Here is a 19,888-nt window from a genome sequence, read left to right as displayed (position 1 = left end):
ACTACAGGTAGTCCTTGAGTTACAAATAGTACCTGCGGGGCACGGAGAGGCCCAGGGAAAGAGAGTGCAGTATGTGTAAACTCAGGAAGGCCTAGGAACAGTGTGGTGTGCAAAAAGGCAGCAGGCGAAGGGGAGAATAACCACAGTGACTTGCGACTTTCCCTGCTGGCTTCTCCATTGATTTTGCTTATGAAAAGACAGCAGGGAAGATCACAAATGGCAACTGTGTGACTGTGGGATGCTGCAACCGCTGTAAGTGTGAGCTGGTTGCCAAGCACCTGTATGATGATGACATGACTCCGGGAATGCTGCAACAGCCAGAACCCAAAGGACTGGTTGCAAGGATCCCTTATTCAGCACATGGTTGATAAATGGATGGTCGGTGCCTGAGGACCAGAGGTTTCAGCAGATTCTGACCAGTTCTGGAGAACCTACTGGAGAACCAGTAGCGGAAATTTTGAGTAGTTTGGAGAACCAGTAGTAAAAATTCTGACTGGCCCTGCCCCCATCTATTCTCTGCCTCCCACGTCCCAGCTGATCAGGAGGAAATGGGGATTTTGCAGTAACCTTCCCCTGGATTGGGGAGGGAATGGAGATTTTACAGTATCCTTCCCCTGCCATGCCCACCAAGCCATGCCCACAGAACCGGTAGTAAAAAAATTTGAAACCCACCACTGCTGAGGACTACTTGTAATCAGATGAAGAGAATGCATCGAGAAAACAAACCATTTCACTGCATGGTTCATCTTCTAATACCATTCTGGTTTCACTCTTAAATGGTTGTATGAAGCTTAAGAGCTAAAAGAGCCTCTTTTAAATTTAAATGCCAAATGCCAAAGCAGACCTGCTTACTGAAGTCCAAGTGTTAATAATGGGGATATAAACATAGTCTACTCTCAAGAGAATGTAACACATTTCAGTTGTAATCATTAGATTTTTGGATGCTTTTGTGTTTATACTCTGGTATTATTAAGGCAATAACTCAAAGTTCATGCTTCCTTTTAAAACTAAAAGCTTCCAATTTGCACACTTACAATAAGATTAAGTATTCATCATCACTGGCTGAATTTCTTTCCTCTGCCTTCTCTTTCTCTCTTTCTTCGCTGCTGCATTTGAGGCCATATATTTATGCCTAATTTCCTGCTGAACTGTGAAGCCCCTCAAAAAGTACTTTGCTTTTTTCTAATGACATAAAGATTTAGTTTTTCATTCAAAGCACACCAAGGATACTCTGAATCCAACTGAAAGAATTCAAGTAGATTTAAAAAGAAAGAGTGCATTACATGACTAAAGAAAATAAGTTTTACCAAGAGAAGTGCAAGGAAATAACTGTTTATATCTGTGTTAATTCTGTGGTCATGGGTATCACTTTTTAAACTGATCCTGAATTCATTAAACAATTCTGCCAGAATAGATAACCTGGCATTATCCAGATCATTACGACTTCAATAAGCTTCAGCAACTATAAGAGTTGCATTCAAAAAGGTCATCAGGAAACTACCAGCTTGCCTACTGCTCATTCATGGCTGCCAGATCTAAAGAAGCTGCCTTTTACAAATTCTGTCCAGTAAGCTATTTATGGAAAAACTGATGGTTTGGCCAGAACAACCTGAAGTCCCAGGACATGATATGGTTGGAGTCACTTTAAGGCACCAAAGTGCAGCATGAAACTTTGAAAAGTGATTATGGTACCATATGAGTGTCAACTTGATGGCCTTCTCTGAGATAGAAGAAAGACAGAGAATATCTATCAGCTGCTGTCAAGGGGCTTATTTGTGCAGTTCATATATGTGCAAAAGAACAGCCTTGAGGCCAAAGGTCAAGGGGAAAGTCTCAACAAACCCTATCTCAAATGCAAAGAAAATAAAAAGGCTAAGCACAGAAGGGCAACTAGGAAGAATGAAGTAACAGAATACTAATTGCTGAATACTCAGCAGTGATCGAGGCACTTCAAAACATTGCCAATGTGGCAGAAGAACAGAAGCAGAGGAATATCTTACAGAAAGGAATGTGCGTTAGAAGATAGTTCTGTCATAATGCTCAGCTTTGGGACCTTCCTAAAAAAGTCAGTACTGAATAAGTCAAAGTCCCATAAATGTGATGCACAGAGACTATAAAGTGTGCATTTCCTATCCCTGAGCAAATGCTAAGCCAGACATATATGGAAACTTAAATGGAAACAAATGAATAAAGTATGTATAGGCAATCTGGTACCCTCAAAAAGATTTGGACTACATATCCTATAACCCTGAATCCGCCTGGCCAATGAGAAGAGACTAGAGGAGTTACAGACCAATACAATTCAAGGATATTAGATTAATTATTAACACAGGGGAAAGATGGCATGGCTTACCTAAGATGATGACATGAAACATTCACGCTCACACTTTTAATGGTTGTTGGGGTATCTGTGTATCACTATCATCCAAATTAAATCCAAATCCAAAGGATACAGGGACAGCACTTTTCTTATTGCCACACAACCAACACATCTAGTTGTAACTACAGTATATTCTCGGAAGGCTCAGTCTCCTCACAAGAAGGAAAAGGGGAAAAAAGAAGACCTGGACCTTCTGACTTGTAGGAATCCAATTCTTTATTAACACAATGGTAAAAATCTAAATTTATTACCAAATTCTAGTTGTTTTTGTTGCCTGCCTTGACCTGGATTTATGTTTCCCATAAGCAAGGATAAGCCTTAATATACCAACCAAGAGCTATGACCAGATGAATAATTAACTGGTGTGGGCCAAAATTATTCCTTCCCCCCACGGCAATTGTTGACCCCAACCTGACCCAATTGCAGTATTTTTTGAATAGTCTAACAAGAGAAGACTAGAAGAGGAAATGTCGTAAGAGAGTTAAAATTATTTTGACCTCTAATGTGACAAACTGTACTATTATTGCTGTATGCTACAAGCAGTGGAATAAGACCAATTAAAATCGACATGTTTCCTCTAAATCAGCACTCTCCCATTGATATTTGTTAAGCCTGCTGATCTAGCAATCTTTTAAAGTACACAACAAGATGAATAATAAGAGATTTGTCAGTTAATAACCACTATAATTCAAGAATGTCACAGAGAAATGTTTTGTTTAGTGAACAATATGCTGTCTAATTACCCTGCTCAATCATTACAGAGCACATCAAGAAGCAAAATTTATGTGGAAAAAAAATCCTGTAGAATACTTTAAAGAAAAATAATCATACTATATTTCACCAAAATTGCTTTTTGCATCATCATCCTCAATTCCATTAAGTTGCTTAGATTCATGGTTATTAATTAATTTATTATGGTATCAATTTATTTCCTCACTTCTAATGTATCAGACAAAGAAGAAAAAATAGAACAAGCCCACAAATTATTATTTAAAGAGCAAGGAGCTACATCTGATCTTAAAGCAGACAGAGTGATGACCAAACATAACCTCAGTGAATGTAGGTTAGGAAATGTGCCAAACACCCTTTTTCATATTTACAATAAACAGGTTTACAAATGTATTGAGCTGAAGAGAACTGCAGGAAAAGGAAGACCCACAGGAATAGCTTTGTACAATTTTCAAACGTTCTAAGGCAGGATCTGAAATATGTTCCCTTGGGTAGGACCAAGGCTGCAACTGGAAAACCATCACCTGATCTGCCATTGCTTAGCTGAACCTGCTAGGTGTTTTGCGTTTCCATGATTTTGTAGGGAAAGCAGCTTCAGGCTCCTGTGTCTAGATATCATCAAAACTGAACAGGAAAATTGGCTGGATGTAGAACAGAAAATACAAACAATATGATTTCTCTCCATAAAATGTAGCGCTAACATGGGAGACTTTTAATTTTCTATTTTATCAAGCTACTTAATAAAGTAAAAAGTCAAATTTAATTCTCATAAGCAATGGAAAAGCAGAATTTAATCACAGTGGCGAGATTGATATACGCACAATTTTGGAAAAAAATATCCCATCGGAGGAAGCAATTATAAAAAAGATTTTGGACTGTGCGGAAGCAGATAAATTGACTAAAAAATTAAAAGATAAAGATCAAACTCAAACATGTTTATCCTGGGAAAAATTATATACTTGGCTAGTGAAGAGAAAGCCACAACCCAATTGAAAAGAGGAAAGGTATTTACTGAGAAACCTATATTATACTAACAAAGTGAGGTCGGATAGACCTAATTGATGTATAAAGAGATATAAGTTGTTCTGTCTCCCTCGGAATATAATGTACTTGCAGATATGTTTGTTATTTGTTATGTTGTCTTGTATGTTATTTATATGGTGTGTTGTTATTTTTTGTTTTTTTTTAATGGAAAATGTAAATAAAGATTATTTTTTTAAAAAAAAAAGAAAAGCAGAATTTAAAAAGGGCTGGGAAACTGTTTAAAAAACAAAACTAAAACGTCTGACTCAGTGGTGAAATCCATTTTTTTTTACTACCAGTTCTGTGGGTGTGGCTTGATGGGCGTGGTATGGCTTGGTGGGCATGGCAGGGGATACTGCAAAATCTTCATTCCCACCCCACTCCAGGGGAAGGATACTGCAAAATCTCCATTCCCATCCCACTCCTGGGGCCAGCCAGAGGTGGTATTTGCCAGTTCTCCGAACTACTCAAAATTTCCGCTACCGGTTCTCCAGAACCTGTCTGAACCTGCTGGATTTCACCCCTGATCTGACCCCTATTGCCCCTCAAATCTTCTTCTTTGCAACTTTGTGGAGAAAAAAATAATACTAATTCAAATGTGGGAAAACAATACATACAATATCTGAAAATAAGACATAGATTTCTTCTTCCAGTATGCTATAATAAATCTTTCAGACAGTTCCTATGCATTAAAAATCACCATTCCTGAATCTTTCAAATACTTCAGTGCATGCCAATAAGATTGTATGTATCTTTAACTCACAATGACTGAACAGTAACCCAAAGTCATACAAACAATCCTATTGATTTCAATTCAAAACGTGGCAACAAGATTTAAGTGTAAGGAAAGAGCACTAACTTTCTAAGGAGTTAATGACATCACAAAAGATTTAGATGCTGAGTTTTGAGAAGGGGAAAGAGATCTGCTGGAAAATATTCTAGTCTAGTCTATGCATGATTCTTTCCCCATGGAAAACCAAGGATGCAACAGAAACAATTAGTCAATCACTAAGCTAAGCTGGGTCTGACCTGGTTATGGGAGACTACCAAGAAATTTGAGCCTGTTGGTTAGGCAAGGAAATAAAACTAAAAGTCCTGAAAGAGGATAGCAACAAACAACTTCCCTAGTGCTGCTAAAAATAGATAAAACCATTAAGTCATTAGGAGTACAGTACTGGAAGTTGAATTTAAAGCACATTTACTTCTTCAGAGATACTACAACATTCCAAAAATTTGCCTTGAGAGGAAAAAAACAGCAATCCATTCCTGAATCTTGCACAGACCTAAAATGTGCAGAATTTTGACTGACCCGTGTAAAAGCAACAATAAGAGAGATAGGCCTCAGGTAGTGCACAAAACGCAAGCAGAGGTAGAAGATGATCAGGAAATATTTTGCCAAAAGATTATGTGAGTAGATTGATATTTAGGAGGAACCCTGACAAGCTTCATGCAACAATTTGCCAGAAAATACACAATGCAAACCTGTGTTTTAGAAGGGGTGAACAGGTAGAGGCAAAGGAGTTGTGGGTTTTTTTCCTGTTGTTTCCAGCAGATCAACTAGACATTTTTGACAACAATACACCAAGAATAAAACAAAATAAGGCAAAGTCTGCACTAAATCATAACCTTTATAGACCAAGACTGAGACAGCGTTATTGTTATGAACCCTGTATAATGGCCTAATGAGATATATGAACCCAGAAATGATGGCTTATTAAATGAACCCAAATTAAGCAAACAATAGCGAACAAGTGAACCCTATCTTAATTTAGATGAAGAGATAACACTCCAAAGATATTTCACAATTAGCTTCAGCCAGAAGACCTTGTAATTTAAGTGAAAAGCAGTGACATTTCTACAAGGCAGGTATCTACTTTATATTATGTTTAAAAGCTCCAGAAACTAATCATGTTGGGTCTTGAATGGGGAAATTCCCAGATCAGAATTCTAACTAAATCACAGCTGGGAGCTGTATGGTGCAATAATATTTAACATGGCTGGGGTGCTTGAAGGCACCATGGTTCATGGTGCATGACCTGATGTACATATATAAAGTATAAATGCCTTGGATCTTCAAGGAGGGATGGAACAATTTTCTGAAACAATAAAAGACAAGTTCCAATATTCCTATGTTGCCTATGAATGTCAAATGCTTATACCTAGATGTGGAAAAAATACATATTCTCAGATGTATTTTTCTCATCTTTGTAGTACCTGCATTTATAAACCTGCATCACACACACAACCAATTCCTCATTTTTCAAAAGAGAACTAAATCAGATGAAAATATTATTAATTCCTATTTGTGATCAACTGTTCCTTCTTCCCCAAATACATTTCTTCACCAAAATAAGGAAGTTCAAGTGTGTTTTAAAAGTCTGTTGTTAGGAGAACTCTAAACTCCAATTCATTCATAGTGGCTGGGTCTTTGAAATATAACTAGGTGGTGAACAGTGTTTCTGACATAAACAGATACCAGTGCATTCAGATGCAAATTGCCATTATGTGGTTGAGAGGCACCCTAAATTACCCTAGTATCTTCCTAGAATGTCAAAATATTTACTCTACCCCAAGCACTTAAAACAAGAAAAGAGTCAGATTTCACATGACTGTGATGGAAGTGTCAAACACCTTTTTCTGCCTTTGTTGGCATCACCCCACAGACTGATAAATGTCAAGAAAAGAACCTTCCATCCATCTCCTTTTATCTGTAAATGACTTTCTAGGAAACTGAGGGAAAGGATAGCTGAAATACTAAGAGAAAGAACATGAAGGACAAATACATAACTGAATTTCACTACTTGCTATGATGCTTCAGAAACATCACTTTTCCTATAAGAAGTAGGTTGCCTATGGCTATGTTGCAAGCATAAACAAGAGGTGAGATAAAATATAGCAAAAAATAAAAGGGAGTGAAGGGGAATGCAAGGGAGTTTTGTGTTAATAAAAATATGTAATACCCATTTTGTTAAATAGTTTGCACATTTCTCTCTGTTTCATTTTCTTTTTAAGTTATGGTCATCAATAGACTAAAAATTATTGCCACACAGTTCTGAAGCTGAATTGCTTAGGTATTGCTAGGTTTGTTTCTTTAAAGGTATTATATTTTTTTACACAGGGCTTTAGAGCAGATCAGATGCTAGTAGATCCTGCAACGTGCTTCTGTTCAGGATTTTGAATGGATACGCAATCCATTTTGCTAGATTTACCTTCCCTCTTCCCAGACAGAATTTTTTCCTGAGCCTAATAAAACAGATTCCCCTATTAAGGACTGCTTTGAGGGTTTCTCCCTTGTTTCTTCTATTTTTTGCTTATTTCTACATTCCCCCCTCCCCCGCAACTCCCAAACTTGCTAAACTTTCCTCTTAAGCAGAAAGGGTCATTTTCATTTAAAAAATGACTATAAAAATAATGATTAGTATATATAGGGTAACTGAGTCATGATTCAGCTACTAAATGTTACATGAAAAGAAAAAAGCTCCTGCCCCCCCCCCGCCCTCCCCCCATTTATCTTGGAAGTGAAGGGTATGTTCTTTTATTCACAAAAGAGAGGTAGAGCAGAGCTTGTATATCAATACAAGTAAAGACTTCCAAAACTGCATGTGGATTCCCTGGATGGAAAGTCTGGATTCCACACATATTTTAGTAAAACTTTTAACCCTCTATGAGAGAGGAATGATGGTAGCAGCTCAACCAACACATCCCTTATATTTTCTTTCCTTCTCTTTCTACCTCTTCCCTCCTCTCTCCTCCTCTCCTCTCCTTTCCTCCTCTCCCCTCCGCTCCCCTCCATCTTTTCTTTCTTTGGCTGTTTCTGGTGGAAGGAAGGAAGAAGAATAAGTATGTGTATGTACGTGTATGTTTTGTATGAGAATATTTATGTGCACATGCTTTTATAAATTGGTTAGTTTCTTTTAAAGGGGAATTAATTTTAATCAATACTAATTGTTTCCCAACTATTAATTTAGGGGGGGTTTCCTTTCTTTTGGAGTATGGTTTGGCCATGAACATATACACATATAATAAGTATGTCGTACAGTGGTAGTATTCAGCGAGTTCGGATCGGTTCAGGCAAACCGGTAGTGGTGACCTCCGCCCACCTGCCTCAGTGCTATGCCATCCTATTTAGCCACGTTTTCTAAGCCGCGCACATGAATACAAGCCACACGCACAAGCAAAGCACATGTGCTGAAGGCCGTGCACATGCACGGAAGGTGTGTGCACGAGCTAACACGCACACTCACATTTTTGGTGCACGGCAAACCGGTGGTACACTTATGTGAAACCCGCCTCTGGTCGTATATACACGTTAGCAGAAAAATGACTTTTAAGTAGCTAAATCATTTTCAAAATTTGTTACAATTTACAATTTGTTAGGGACAGATCTTGAAGCCTGAATCTTGTGAAATACTTACTAGCCACTGAAAAATTATTTAAGGGGGATTCTCGCTGGTCGACATCTTGAGGTCGCTCTTTATAGCCAATAAATGTTCCATCATTCTTCAACAGAAAGTATCTTGGCCTCCATGTTTTAATGTACTCTCCTGAAATGTAGAAAAGAAGAACCAGAATTAAGAATGATTCATAAGTTTGGGATATTTCCTTCATACCAATGTTACTGCTACAGGATATATTTAAAAAAATGACTAAATGCGCTATATTTCAGAAAGCTGACTTCAGATTTTATTTTTTAAGAACTCACTTTTGCCCTTTATTTTGATCATTTAACTTTTATTATACAAATGGTACCACTTAATACACGTTTTGATTGCAGAAATCCTTTTTAATACTTGTTTCTCCCCTCCCCCACCTTTTGTTCAATCAGGTCTGATTCTCAGAGACTGCCTGGACAAATTCCTACAGCTTTCTTGGCAAGATTTTTCAAAAGTGGTTTGCCATTGCAGCATTCCAAAAGCTGAGAGAAAGTGGCTGGCCCAAGATGGGACTAGAACTCTTAGTCTCCTAGTATCTAGCCTGATTATTTAGTCAGCCAAATGTTCAGATTGGATTTGGCATTTTTATCCAGCTATCAGTCCTTCCCAAGCATCTAGGATAGGCAGATGTTGATGTTTGATGGTGTTAGAGGTATCACTGCCAGATGTAAGCTGTTCTGAGCAAAACTGCCTTTTGCAATTGGCTTATGGTGAATTTGTCAATGCTGATGGTGTTCCAATTGTTTTGGAATTGTACCCAACATGCCTATTATTATTGGTGTTTGCTTTCTTTTGCCACTGTGGTTCTATTTCTATTTGCAGGTCTTTGTATTTTTGTTATCTTCTCTAGTTTTTTCTCTTCTATCATGTTTCCCTGAAAATACAACCTATTCAAAAAGTAAGACCTAGCCCGACTTTTTTTGGTGGGGAGGTAGGCCTAATGTAAGCCCTACCCCAAAAATAAGCCCTATTGAAGTGGGTGGGTGTGGCCAGCACAGGAGGCAGCCCTTCCCTTCCCCGGTCACCTCACGGCCGTTCAGCCCCTTAATCAGGGTCTGTGGATCAGCTGAGCCACTCCAGTAAGTGTGACCGCTTTTGAAGCCAATTGTGGCTGCAAAAGAAGCTGGAGGCCAAGCGACGCACCCCACATGCCTCACACCCTCCTTACCTAATGATGACAGTCACAGCAGGCAATTCTGTCCACAGAAGAGCTGCGTCATGGGTGCCACACAGGCTGCCGCCTCCAGCAAGCGTGGCCAGGCAGGAAAAGGAGTACCAGCAGGAAAAGGAGTACAGACAGGAAAAAAACCCTCGCAATTTTCCTGCCGATTGCCAAAAAGGCTCTCCCCCAAGCCTTCAGCGTATCCCAGGACTGCAATGCTGAAGGCTCGGCAGGAAAATGAGTAGGCATGACGTTTCACAAAGCTCCTTAATCCACGGCTGCTGGCTCCCTCGCTTTGTACCCAACCTGCTTGGGGCTGCCATTTCCCCTTCCCAAGATTCCATTTCCAAGGAAAGAAGAGCGCTGAGGCGGCACTGGACTTTCCCCCTGCCCTGGCTCCTCTCAGCCTTAACTTTGCTCCTGAAACCAATTTCGTTGTATATATGATGTACAATGACAATAAAGGCTATACTATAAGCCTGCGGGCCACTTCTCTGTTTGAGCTCTGTCAGGAAAGGCTGAGAGCAAGGGGCAAGGCAAAGATGATCTTTGCCTTTTTTCCCGAAATTGCTCCTCGGGCGCAGCCACTTCTGCAACAGGAGATGCACCCCACGAGCCTCGTGCTGGCTTTCTGAAAGGTATGTAGCAGCAGCCGTTTTTGACCGTTATTTCATCACAATCCACATGGCCCAGTATGTGTTAAAAGTTAACATTTCTGAAATGTTACTGTAGCTATGGAGGAAAGGATGATGTACAGGAAAATCTCCACTCCCCGTCCCACCTGCAGATCGTTCTTTCAAAGAGGAGCCCTGCATAGACGATCATCCAAAAACGCTCCCTCCGTGGCTTCAGAGCCTCCAGTCTTGCAATCCTGTGCAGGGAAGGCAGAGGTTTGCTCTGAAGCTGCAGTGGCAGAGCATTGCAGAAGGAGACCTCTGCAGCTATGGTAACATTTCTGAACGTTAACTTTTAACACCGTACTGGGCCACTTGGGTCAGGATGAAATAATGGTAAAAAAATTGTGGATAGCTGCTGCTACAGTACCCTTCGGAAGGTCTATGTGAGGTGCATGAGGCTTGACCTCCTGCTGCTTTTGCAGCCACAATTGATGGCAAAAGCAGCCATGCTTGCTGGAGGTAGTAGCCAGAGCAGACCCATGAGGCAGCTGTTCCATGGATGGAATTGCCTGTGTGACTGTCACTGTTAGGTAAGGAGGATGCGAGGTGTGTGGGGCGCATCACTAGGCCTCCGACTTCTTTTGTGGCCGTAATCGGCTGCAAAAGCGGCCACGCTTGCTGGAGGCGGTTGCCTGAGCAGCACCCATGAATCAGCTATTTAGTGAATGGTCGGATGGCCTGTTGCGACCCTTCAAGAAGCTGCCTATAGGGTCTGCTCGCCCCGCCCCCCCTCATACCGGTACATGGGGGGGGGGAAATAAGACCTCCCCACCCAAAAAGAAGCCCTAAGCCATTTTTCCCCGGTCTTATTTTTGGGGAAACACAGTATTATTATTAAATTTATTTGTCCTCCATCTCATGGTTTGAGAAGACTCTAAGCAGATCAGTGGTGAAATGCCACTGGTTCACACCGGTTCGGGTGAACCAATAGTAAAAAAAAAGCTACCAGTTCCTCCGAACCAGTATTTCTGATGATCAGCTGTGCTGCTTTCTAATGAATCTAAATTGCATGGCACAGCTGATTTCCCCCCCGCTGCTCTATTTACCTTCCCAAGCCTCATTTTGGCATGTACTGCGCATGCATGCATGCATGCAGCACGCGTAGCGTGCGTTTGGCGCACAGCACACATGTGCGGCCAGCAAACCAGTTCAGATTTCACCACTTAGTGGATCCCTTAACGACTGCACCAAATTAGTTCTCTATTTGCTTCTTATAATAGCTTTTTATACTTTTTAGATATTTTTATTAAAATATGCTTTTTTGAAAAATTGCTCTTGGTTTTGCTCTGGAAATTCCTTTGTAAAGCACAAATTGTATAAACACAATTACAATTTTTTATCCTCATGACTTCTTTCAAATTTGCCTCTTTTTCAGGTTCATTCCTTCCTCCCCCCCCCCCCAATATGGTCACCATACATTGTTTTGATCATCCCCAGCATGTTAAAATAGAAAACATATTTTGGCAGAGTCATCTAATAAATAAAATCTCTTAATATTGTCATTCAAATCTTTTGCTTCTTCCTTTTTTCTTTTCCCACTTCTAACATTTCAAAGTAATTTAGAAACTGCATGGATTATCTAGGCAAATATCTTACCTTTTTAATACAGACTAATTAATTGATAAATAAATTGATGCATAACATAAAATGCAACAATGAGCACACCTGCTTTTCCATTCAATACAAACTCCATGATAAGCAAATATTTTCTACCTTGTTTATAAATGTCAGCTTCAAAAGAGAAAGCATACTTTCTTCAGCTTCTTGCAGAAAAAGATTATTTACTCTGTGTGTGGTCAAATATTGCATTTATTTAATCATCTTTTTAAAAAAATATTGAAGCAGAATGTCACTTGAGAAATTTTACATACTTTTTTACAAATGGCAAGAAAAAACAAAAATATCTGTTTTAAAATATTATTGAAGAGAAATTTTTATCCATTCCTATTTCTAGACTATATCTTTTGAGTGAAATTCCAGTCCATGTATTACAAATGAACTCCCTCTCTGTTCTGCCCTGTTCTGAGTTTTTATGTAGACAATATAATCCCATATACAATATATGGTGAGGACCACTAAGATTTATGGAATTACAAAATAATTTATGAAGACTGTCAAGCTTAAAATAGCTAATGGAGGACTGTATCCTACATAAACTGGGACACTGATTCTTGCAGCTGGGTGTGGCCTTAGAATTATCTCCAACCTTAGGGAAGGGAAAAGGAAGATCTTAGCAGGAGGCACAACTGGCTAGCTGAACAGCTCTTTGCTACAAGTCTCACTCATATTCATGCAACTATATAGCTCAGGGGTGTCAAACTGGTGGCCCACAGACCGGATGTGTCATGCGCAGGCCACGCCCATCCCGGCTCCACAAAGGCGAAGTCATGATACGTCACGTGATGCGATCAAGTTTGACACCTGTGATATAGCTATAAGTCTTCTGTAAATTAAAAAACAAATGCATCAATACATGCTACACATATGCTAGACAAACTGGGAGAGGAGGAAAGAGTAAGACATGTGAATCTTGCCTTTCATCTACTATTGTTTCTCCCATCCAATAAGCCAGGGCGGTCAAACTCACGGCCCGCAGGCTGGATGTGTCATGCGCTGGCCACGCCCACACCCAGTTTAGCGAAGGGGGAAAAAGTCGCAATACGTCACATGACGACACGAGTTTGACACCCCTGCAATAAGCAATACCTCCAGCAATTATTCTACTAGGCTGGCAAAAAGTCATTAATTTATCACAAGGTACACCTGGTACTGATTTAGCAACTGGAATTCATGACTTTCAGAGAAAATGTTCAGTGTTTCTTTGACATGCCCAGATACCTCACTTCCATCTGTGATTTAATGCACTATTTTTCCACTGCAGTAGAAGGGCTTTTGAAAAGCAATTTCATACCAGATAAGGCTTTAACAGTTTCACAATAGCATTAACTACTGAACTTGTAAAATGTTAACACAGCTTTGTTTTACTTTTTAATCTGCTTGCAATTTAGGGTTTGAATTCTATATTATTTTCCTGGAATGCATTTTTAAAATCCTGTGTAACCTCAAAAAAGAAAAGAAAAGTCAAAACAGATGTCCTACATATTATTTTTCTGTTATTGTCATTTTTCATTCTGACAAGTGAAGTTTTTTTTTTTCACATTTACATTTTGCAGTGCAAGTATTTTAAAACAATGGGTTGTGTCACTAATTAGCCTGCTGTTTTCTCAAAGCAACAGCCTTATTTAAGCAAATAAACTGACAAACCTGACCTTTTGGGGCAAACCTACTCATTAAGCTTCTCTTTTTTAAAAGCATACTCATCTTAATGCTAATTGCTTTTTTTTTCTTTTTTAAAGAACAAGCAATTAATTGCATATCCTTATCGAGATTGATGTACTTGAAGAAAGGTTTTTTTTTTCTGAAGAAGCAAGGTCATATGTTGGAAATGCTGAAGAATACTATACATACACCTTATTTTCTTTTTCTGAATAGAACCCAGGTACATTAACTGACCAAGCAGTAAATATATAGAGAGAGTATTCATTGGAACACAGATGCTTTGCATAATATAATTTCCTGAAATACAAAATAGTTTATTAGAACAATTATAGGAACATAATGTATTTGGTTTGCATTCACCATGTGTAAAAAATGCCTCTTTAAGGTCACAGTTCTAAATTTGAAGTAACTCAAGGCAGCTTTCACTTAGTGATCCAAATAAAAGTTTCCTAAACGCTCAACATGGAGTTTCTCTAGTAACCAATTTCTGCTGAAGCATCCATTTCACATTTTATTCCTTATTTTTCTAGGAACAACTGCCCAAGAACTATTGTACAGCAGCTGGTACATTCATCAGTACCAAATACTTCACACACGGAATGAAATCAACCAACCTAAAATTTAATATTACCAAGAGAAATTATTTATCAACAAGTCAAACCCAGTGGAAAGTACCAGTTATACCTAGAGTATTTTTCTCCCAGACCTCTGAGCAAGTAGCTGTTATGGTTGTTAAAAACAGGATCATTTGGGGGACAAGGAGACACCTGGAAATAAAGGAAACCTTTAGGTACTTTCTGGAGACAAAGGAGACCTTTAGGTACTTTTTCAAGGTGAAGAAAAAGAGTCCATACGCTCTAAAGAAAATAGCAGCGAGCAGAAAAAATGCAGCATTGCAGGCTATTTTAATTTTTTTTTTTTTAAGTCCAACTAATGGCCTATTCAAAGGACAGGGATGAGTTATTTATTCACAACCCAGGCAAAATATTCTACTTGCCATCCCAAAACAAACAAACAAACAAAAATAAAATCTGCCACTGATTGATTGGAATAATTATTGCCCAACTCAATTTTTATTTATGAGCTTCAGAACCAGACTTCGATCACATTTATTTCTGGCTCTCCATCTCATACTCCAGCTGTTCTACCTTCTTCCAAGAAATGTCTCCCTTGAGAATATGGACTGTGCCCTAGACACTCCTCTACAGATGGACTCTCTTCCTCTCCCCATCTCACAGACCTCCTCTCCCTCTGTAGCACAGCCTGCCACCACTTCTTCCACCTGCTGTAAGGCCACTTCCTCCTCCTCAATGATGACCTTCCTCTACTCCCCCCTCTGCCCACCCCCAAAATAAGGAGAACCAGCTGGCTTGAGTATCACGTTAGTTTTCTTTCTAAGTTGCTCTTAGCTATAATTGCACATAGCGGTTTCATTTGTCTGAATTTTACAAAGCGTATCATAGGAAAGACCAAGATCAAGATTCCTTTCCTAGATGAGAGATGTATGTTCATTCCTAGCTATGAAATTTTATTTGTTAAATGATTCTAGTAGAGGCAGAAAAACTTAGATTTGGCTCTCAAAGTATCAGAAAAGCTGAAAACTCCTCTGCTGTCTTTACTAGGGAAATAATTTAGTACAATTAATCCAGTTACTTTTAACTAATGTCGAATACTCTCTTTTGATTTAAAATAAAATTATGACTTTAGTAGGTGAAAAAGGATATCTTGAAAGGAAACAAATAGATGACAACAAAAGGTGATGAAAGCAAGGTATACAGGAAGTCCTTGACTTACGACCACAATTCAGCCCAAAATTTCTGTTATTGAGACATTTGTTAAATGAGTTTTGCCCCATTTTATGACCTATCTTGCCACAGTTGTTAAGTGAATCACTGCAGTTAATAAGTTAATAACGCAGTTATTCCCCATTGACTGTGCTTGTCAAAAGGTTGCAAAGGTTGACCAAATGACCTTGGGACACAGCAACAGTCATAAGTATGAACCAATTGCCAAACATCTGAATTTTGATCACATAATCATGGAGATGCCACAAGGGTTGCAACTGTGAAAAATGGTCATAAGTCGTTTTTTTCAATGCCATTGTAACTTTGAACATTCACTAAATGAACTGTTGTAAATCGAAGACTACCTGTATTGGGAATATTTCTTTTTAAGTTATCTTCAAGTAATTCTGACTCTTGGTCATTGCACAGTCAAGTCCATGTGTAAATGGTTTGCCACTGCCTCCTTCCTACAGCTTAGAGCAGTGATGGCTAACCTTTTCTGGACCGAGTGCCCAAAGCATGCACACACACGAATGTATGCACACGCGCCCGAATCCCCAAAATGCAATGCATGTGTGGCCCCTGTGCATGTGCCCCCCACCCCCACACATGTGCGCACTCCGTGTGCCCTGCCTCTCGCATTCATGGGCACCCCCACGTGCATGCACGCACCCTCCCGCCCCCATGCATACGCGGCAGAGACCTGAAGACCAGATGGCCAGTGGGAGGCACGTGCACACGTGCAGCAGAGCTGAGCTCAGGCATGCCATAGGTTCGCCATCACAGTCTTAGAGAAACTGGCTTGGTTACCGTTCTAGCATGTGGATCAAACACATGACCCCATAAATTACTTCTTTGGCCCACTATTAGCAACCAGAGCAATTCATTGGGGCATCTGATCTTTTAACAATTCCAATTTCCTCTACATCGTAACACACAATTCATTCCCTCTTCTTGGTATACAATTTGTATCCCAAGTTCTCTCTATTGTACCAGATAGATAGATTTTCCAATTACTAGAGTGAAACATGGAAATATTTATGAAAGAGCAGAATGAGAGGAAAGTGAAACTTAAAAATGAAGTTATGAATGAATTTACATTATAAAAAACCTTGTGAATTTTTTAAAAAATTGCATCTCTGCTTCCAGGCAACATTCAGAAAATACTTCCGCATTTATGACTATCATAGTAGAAAACCAATTGTCACTCTAACTTGTTTAAGAATCTATTGACAACCAAGTAAGTCAATTATGCAAAGTTTTGAATGTTGGCTATCTTGTATATTGAAAAGACGGGAAATTATTCACAGGGAAAGGAAAAATACAAAGCTTTTTCAATTGCTTTGTCCGACTTAAGATGTTGTAGCAGTGTAGAAATGCTTGGGGGGGGTTGTACTTACCCTTCAGCGAAGATTAAATAGATATATACCCTTAAGTTCCTCTTCTAGTCATAAATACTCTCAGAGGAAAAGAGAAGTGGAACACCCACCCAATAGCCATCTGTATTCAAAAGAAAGCACCCTTTTAACTTTAAATGATAAAATAACCACATTTGTGCTACGTCCTAACCTGAAAATAAACAAGCAAAAAAAAAAAAGATGGAAGATAATGAATGCCTAATTATAGTTACACAAAATATCTGCTTCTTTTTCTTATAGATTATACTACAAATATTATTTGCCATGGTGCTTCCACAGTAGAATGCCAAATTTAGCATATATTCTGCACATTCTTGCTTTTTAATATTAATTATTTTATTCTTGTTTTTAACTGTTTTTAAATTTATATTAAGCTTTTATGTTTTAATAAACACTGTTTATTAATAAACACTCTATTTAAACACTGTCCAGAGTTGCTCAATGAGGGAGCATTTATATTAAGCTTTTATGTTTTAATAAACACTGTTTATTAATAAACACTCTATTTAAACACTGTCCAGAGTTGCTCAATGAGGGAGATAGGTGGTTTCTCAATTAGATAGATAGATAGATAGACAGACAGACATGATCGACAAACAGACTGACTATAAAAACTGTATATGCAGCATAGACCAAGTCAACCCATACATACTATGACAAAAAAGGTGAGAGTTCTTAACACACTTGTGTTCTTAACACAAAATGCTTCTCTAGCATTTTGGAAGGAATAGTATGCATTAACAATCAGAAGCTAAAGTATACAGAAAAATTGGTTCATTTTGTATTTCAAGGTAAAATTTCATCCTCAGAATAAATCCCACCCTGACACCTTTGCTGAACAATTTTCCATTACAATTCTAACCCACAGATCTACAAAAGTTGCCTTAACTGAATGTTTTTCTAATGTCAATGCTCTACGGCTTTCTCTTACAATCCCAAACTTCTTTCCTTTTTTGGATAGAGAGCAAAAGCTATTATTTTTTGGTTACAATTTTTTTATATTACAAACAAATTACTTTTCTCTAGTTTTAAAAATTACTACAGTATAAGTTCAATCTTTTAGATAGGGAAGAGTCAATACATTCTATCTGAAAGAATACTAATTTTGGCCATATCTGCAATACAGGATAATTGATTTCTGCTTGATGCAATTACTACCATGTAAATGACATTCATAGTTTTGCGTATATCTCTATTTAAGATCCTTTTAAAAGTTGGTTATGGCTTCCTCAATCAGAACCATGGCTCAAGGATTTATCTTTTTTTCATTTAAGAGTAGTGCTACTTACACAGACATATTGAACAATTTTGTTTTCACAATTCAATTGTGGTTTAACACTTGAATACAATTGCTATCAACAAAGCTGCAAGAAATCTTCTAAATCCTACCTAAGAAGCATAAAAATAGTAAGAGGTGTTCTCGGGTACCCTATTCAGTCTGCTGTATTATTTTGACAATCCTCTGGAACCTGATGCTCTTCAGGTTAGTTGAATTTTATTTCCAATAATTCTAAGTTAACACTGCCACAATGATAGGAGGTTATGGCGACTAAAATCGGAAGTACTTTGGGTTAGGGAAGGCTGATGTAATAACATAAGGCTGTTTCAGCAAGCATAATTACCGGTATATAATGAGGGGTCTGCTGTCTACCTTCAAGGCAGCAGTTCTTACTGCTGAAGGAAGGAAAAACAAAGCAAAACCAAACCAAAGAAAAGGCTATTAATTTTAAAACCAGCAGTTGACTTATATGAGTAATTCTTCCCCAGACACACATACCACATCTTTGGATTTGAGCCACTATGTTGTAGGGGCTATAGCATGAATATAGCAGCCAGTTTCTTTCCCCCTTTTCTCTTCATATACATTCATAAAATATAAAGTAAAAAGAAGTACAAAGAATGTATCAAAGTGGTACATTCACCACACAAAAATATCATAGAACGAAAAGGATGTTTCTCTGTTTTACATGGAGTTTCAATATAGCAAGTGAAGCTAATTCTTTTTCACATCCTGGAAAATGACTCAAAAGTTGAGTTTACATTATGGGAATGACCATGACTGAATGGTTCAGCACATACTTTGCATCAGGGGTAAAATGTAAAATTTGTTACTACCGGTTCTGTGGGCATGGCTTGGTGGGGAGTGGTAATGTGACTGGGTGGGCGTGGCCAACTTTTTTTTTTTTTTTTTTTTTTTTACTTTTCAAAGCATTTTTTCTAATGCTTTGAAAAGCCTCTGCCGATCAGGCAACTCAGCTGGGATCGTCAGAGACTTTTCAAAGCATTTTTTTTACCATCTTTTCGGCCAAGAGGTTGCAGAAAAAAATGCTTTGAAAAGCCTCTGACGATCCCAACTGAGCTGCACAATCATCAGAGACTTTTTTTTTTAAAACTTTTAAAAGCATTTTTTCTTTGGAACAGGTTGTAGAAAAAATGCTTTTAAAAGTAAAAAAAAAAGCCTCTGATGATCATGCGGTTCAGCTAGGCATGGGGGAGGGGCAGGGATTTTTGCTACCGGTTCTCTGAACCACCCGCCGCCATCGCTACCAGATCAGGCGATCCGGTCCGAACCGGAAGCATTTCATCCCTGCTTTGCATTCAGAAGGTCTTTGATTCTACCCTGAGTTCTCTTTAAAATGTATCAGATAGGTGATGTTCTCTGCTTAACAGACTGACGGGCTGCCTCAACAGAAGAAACATTAACTAGATAGACAAGCGAGTCACATCTAGTAAATGGAAGATTTTCATACTCCAAGAACAGCTTCACATCAACAGTACACCAATATTTTGTCAAAACATCTATACACAGAGGGAAAAGCTTTGACAAATACCAGACAGGTATGCACAGATATCATATTTTATATCTTTATTACAAAAAATATTGATACTCCACCAACCAAACAAGAGTGCCACATTAAGCAGGGAGATATTTTGAATCTGGACGCTATTATCCTTGATTTTTAGATTCTTACATTAGCAATAACATAGAAATTAAAGGTATTA

The 19,888-nt window shown here is 38.6% G+C and overlaps 1 protein-coding gene across 2 annotated transcripts in view; it reads right to left on the bottom strand.

Moving 5' to 3' along the window:
• Window positions 1-19,888, bottom strand: part of AKT1 (AKT serine/threonine kinase 1) — a 113,897-nt gene that overhangs the window by 31,095 nt on the left and 62,914 nt on the right. For both annotated transcript variants that reach the window (XM_070942309.1, XM_070942317.1), the window contains exon 3: window positions 8,548-8,676. In XM_070942309.1, the coding sequence (XP_070798410.1) occupies window positions 8,548-8,676 (129 nt within the window). The remainder of the gene's footprint in view (window positions 1-8,547; window positions 8,677-19,888) is intronic.

Source organism: Pituophis catenifer, unplaced genomic scaffold (genome assembly GCF_029215685.1).
Source record: "Pituophis catenifer annectens isolate HBS135680 unplaced genomic scaffold, rPitCat1.0.hap2 SCAF_1, whole genome shotgun sequence".
NCBI lineage: Eukaryota > Metazoa > Chordata > Lepidosauria > Squamata > Colubridae > Pituophis > Pituophis catenifer.
This window is presented reverse-complemented; position numbering and strand designations above follow the sequence as displayed.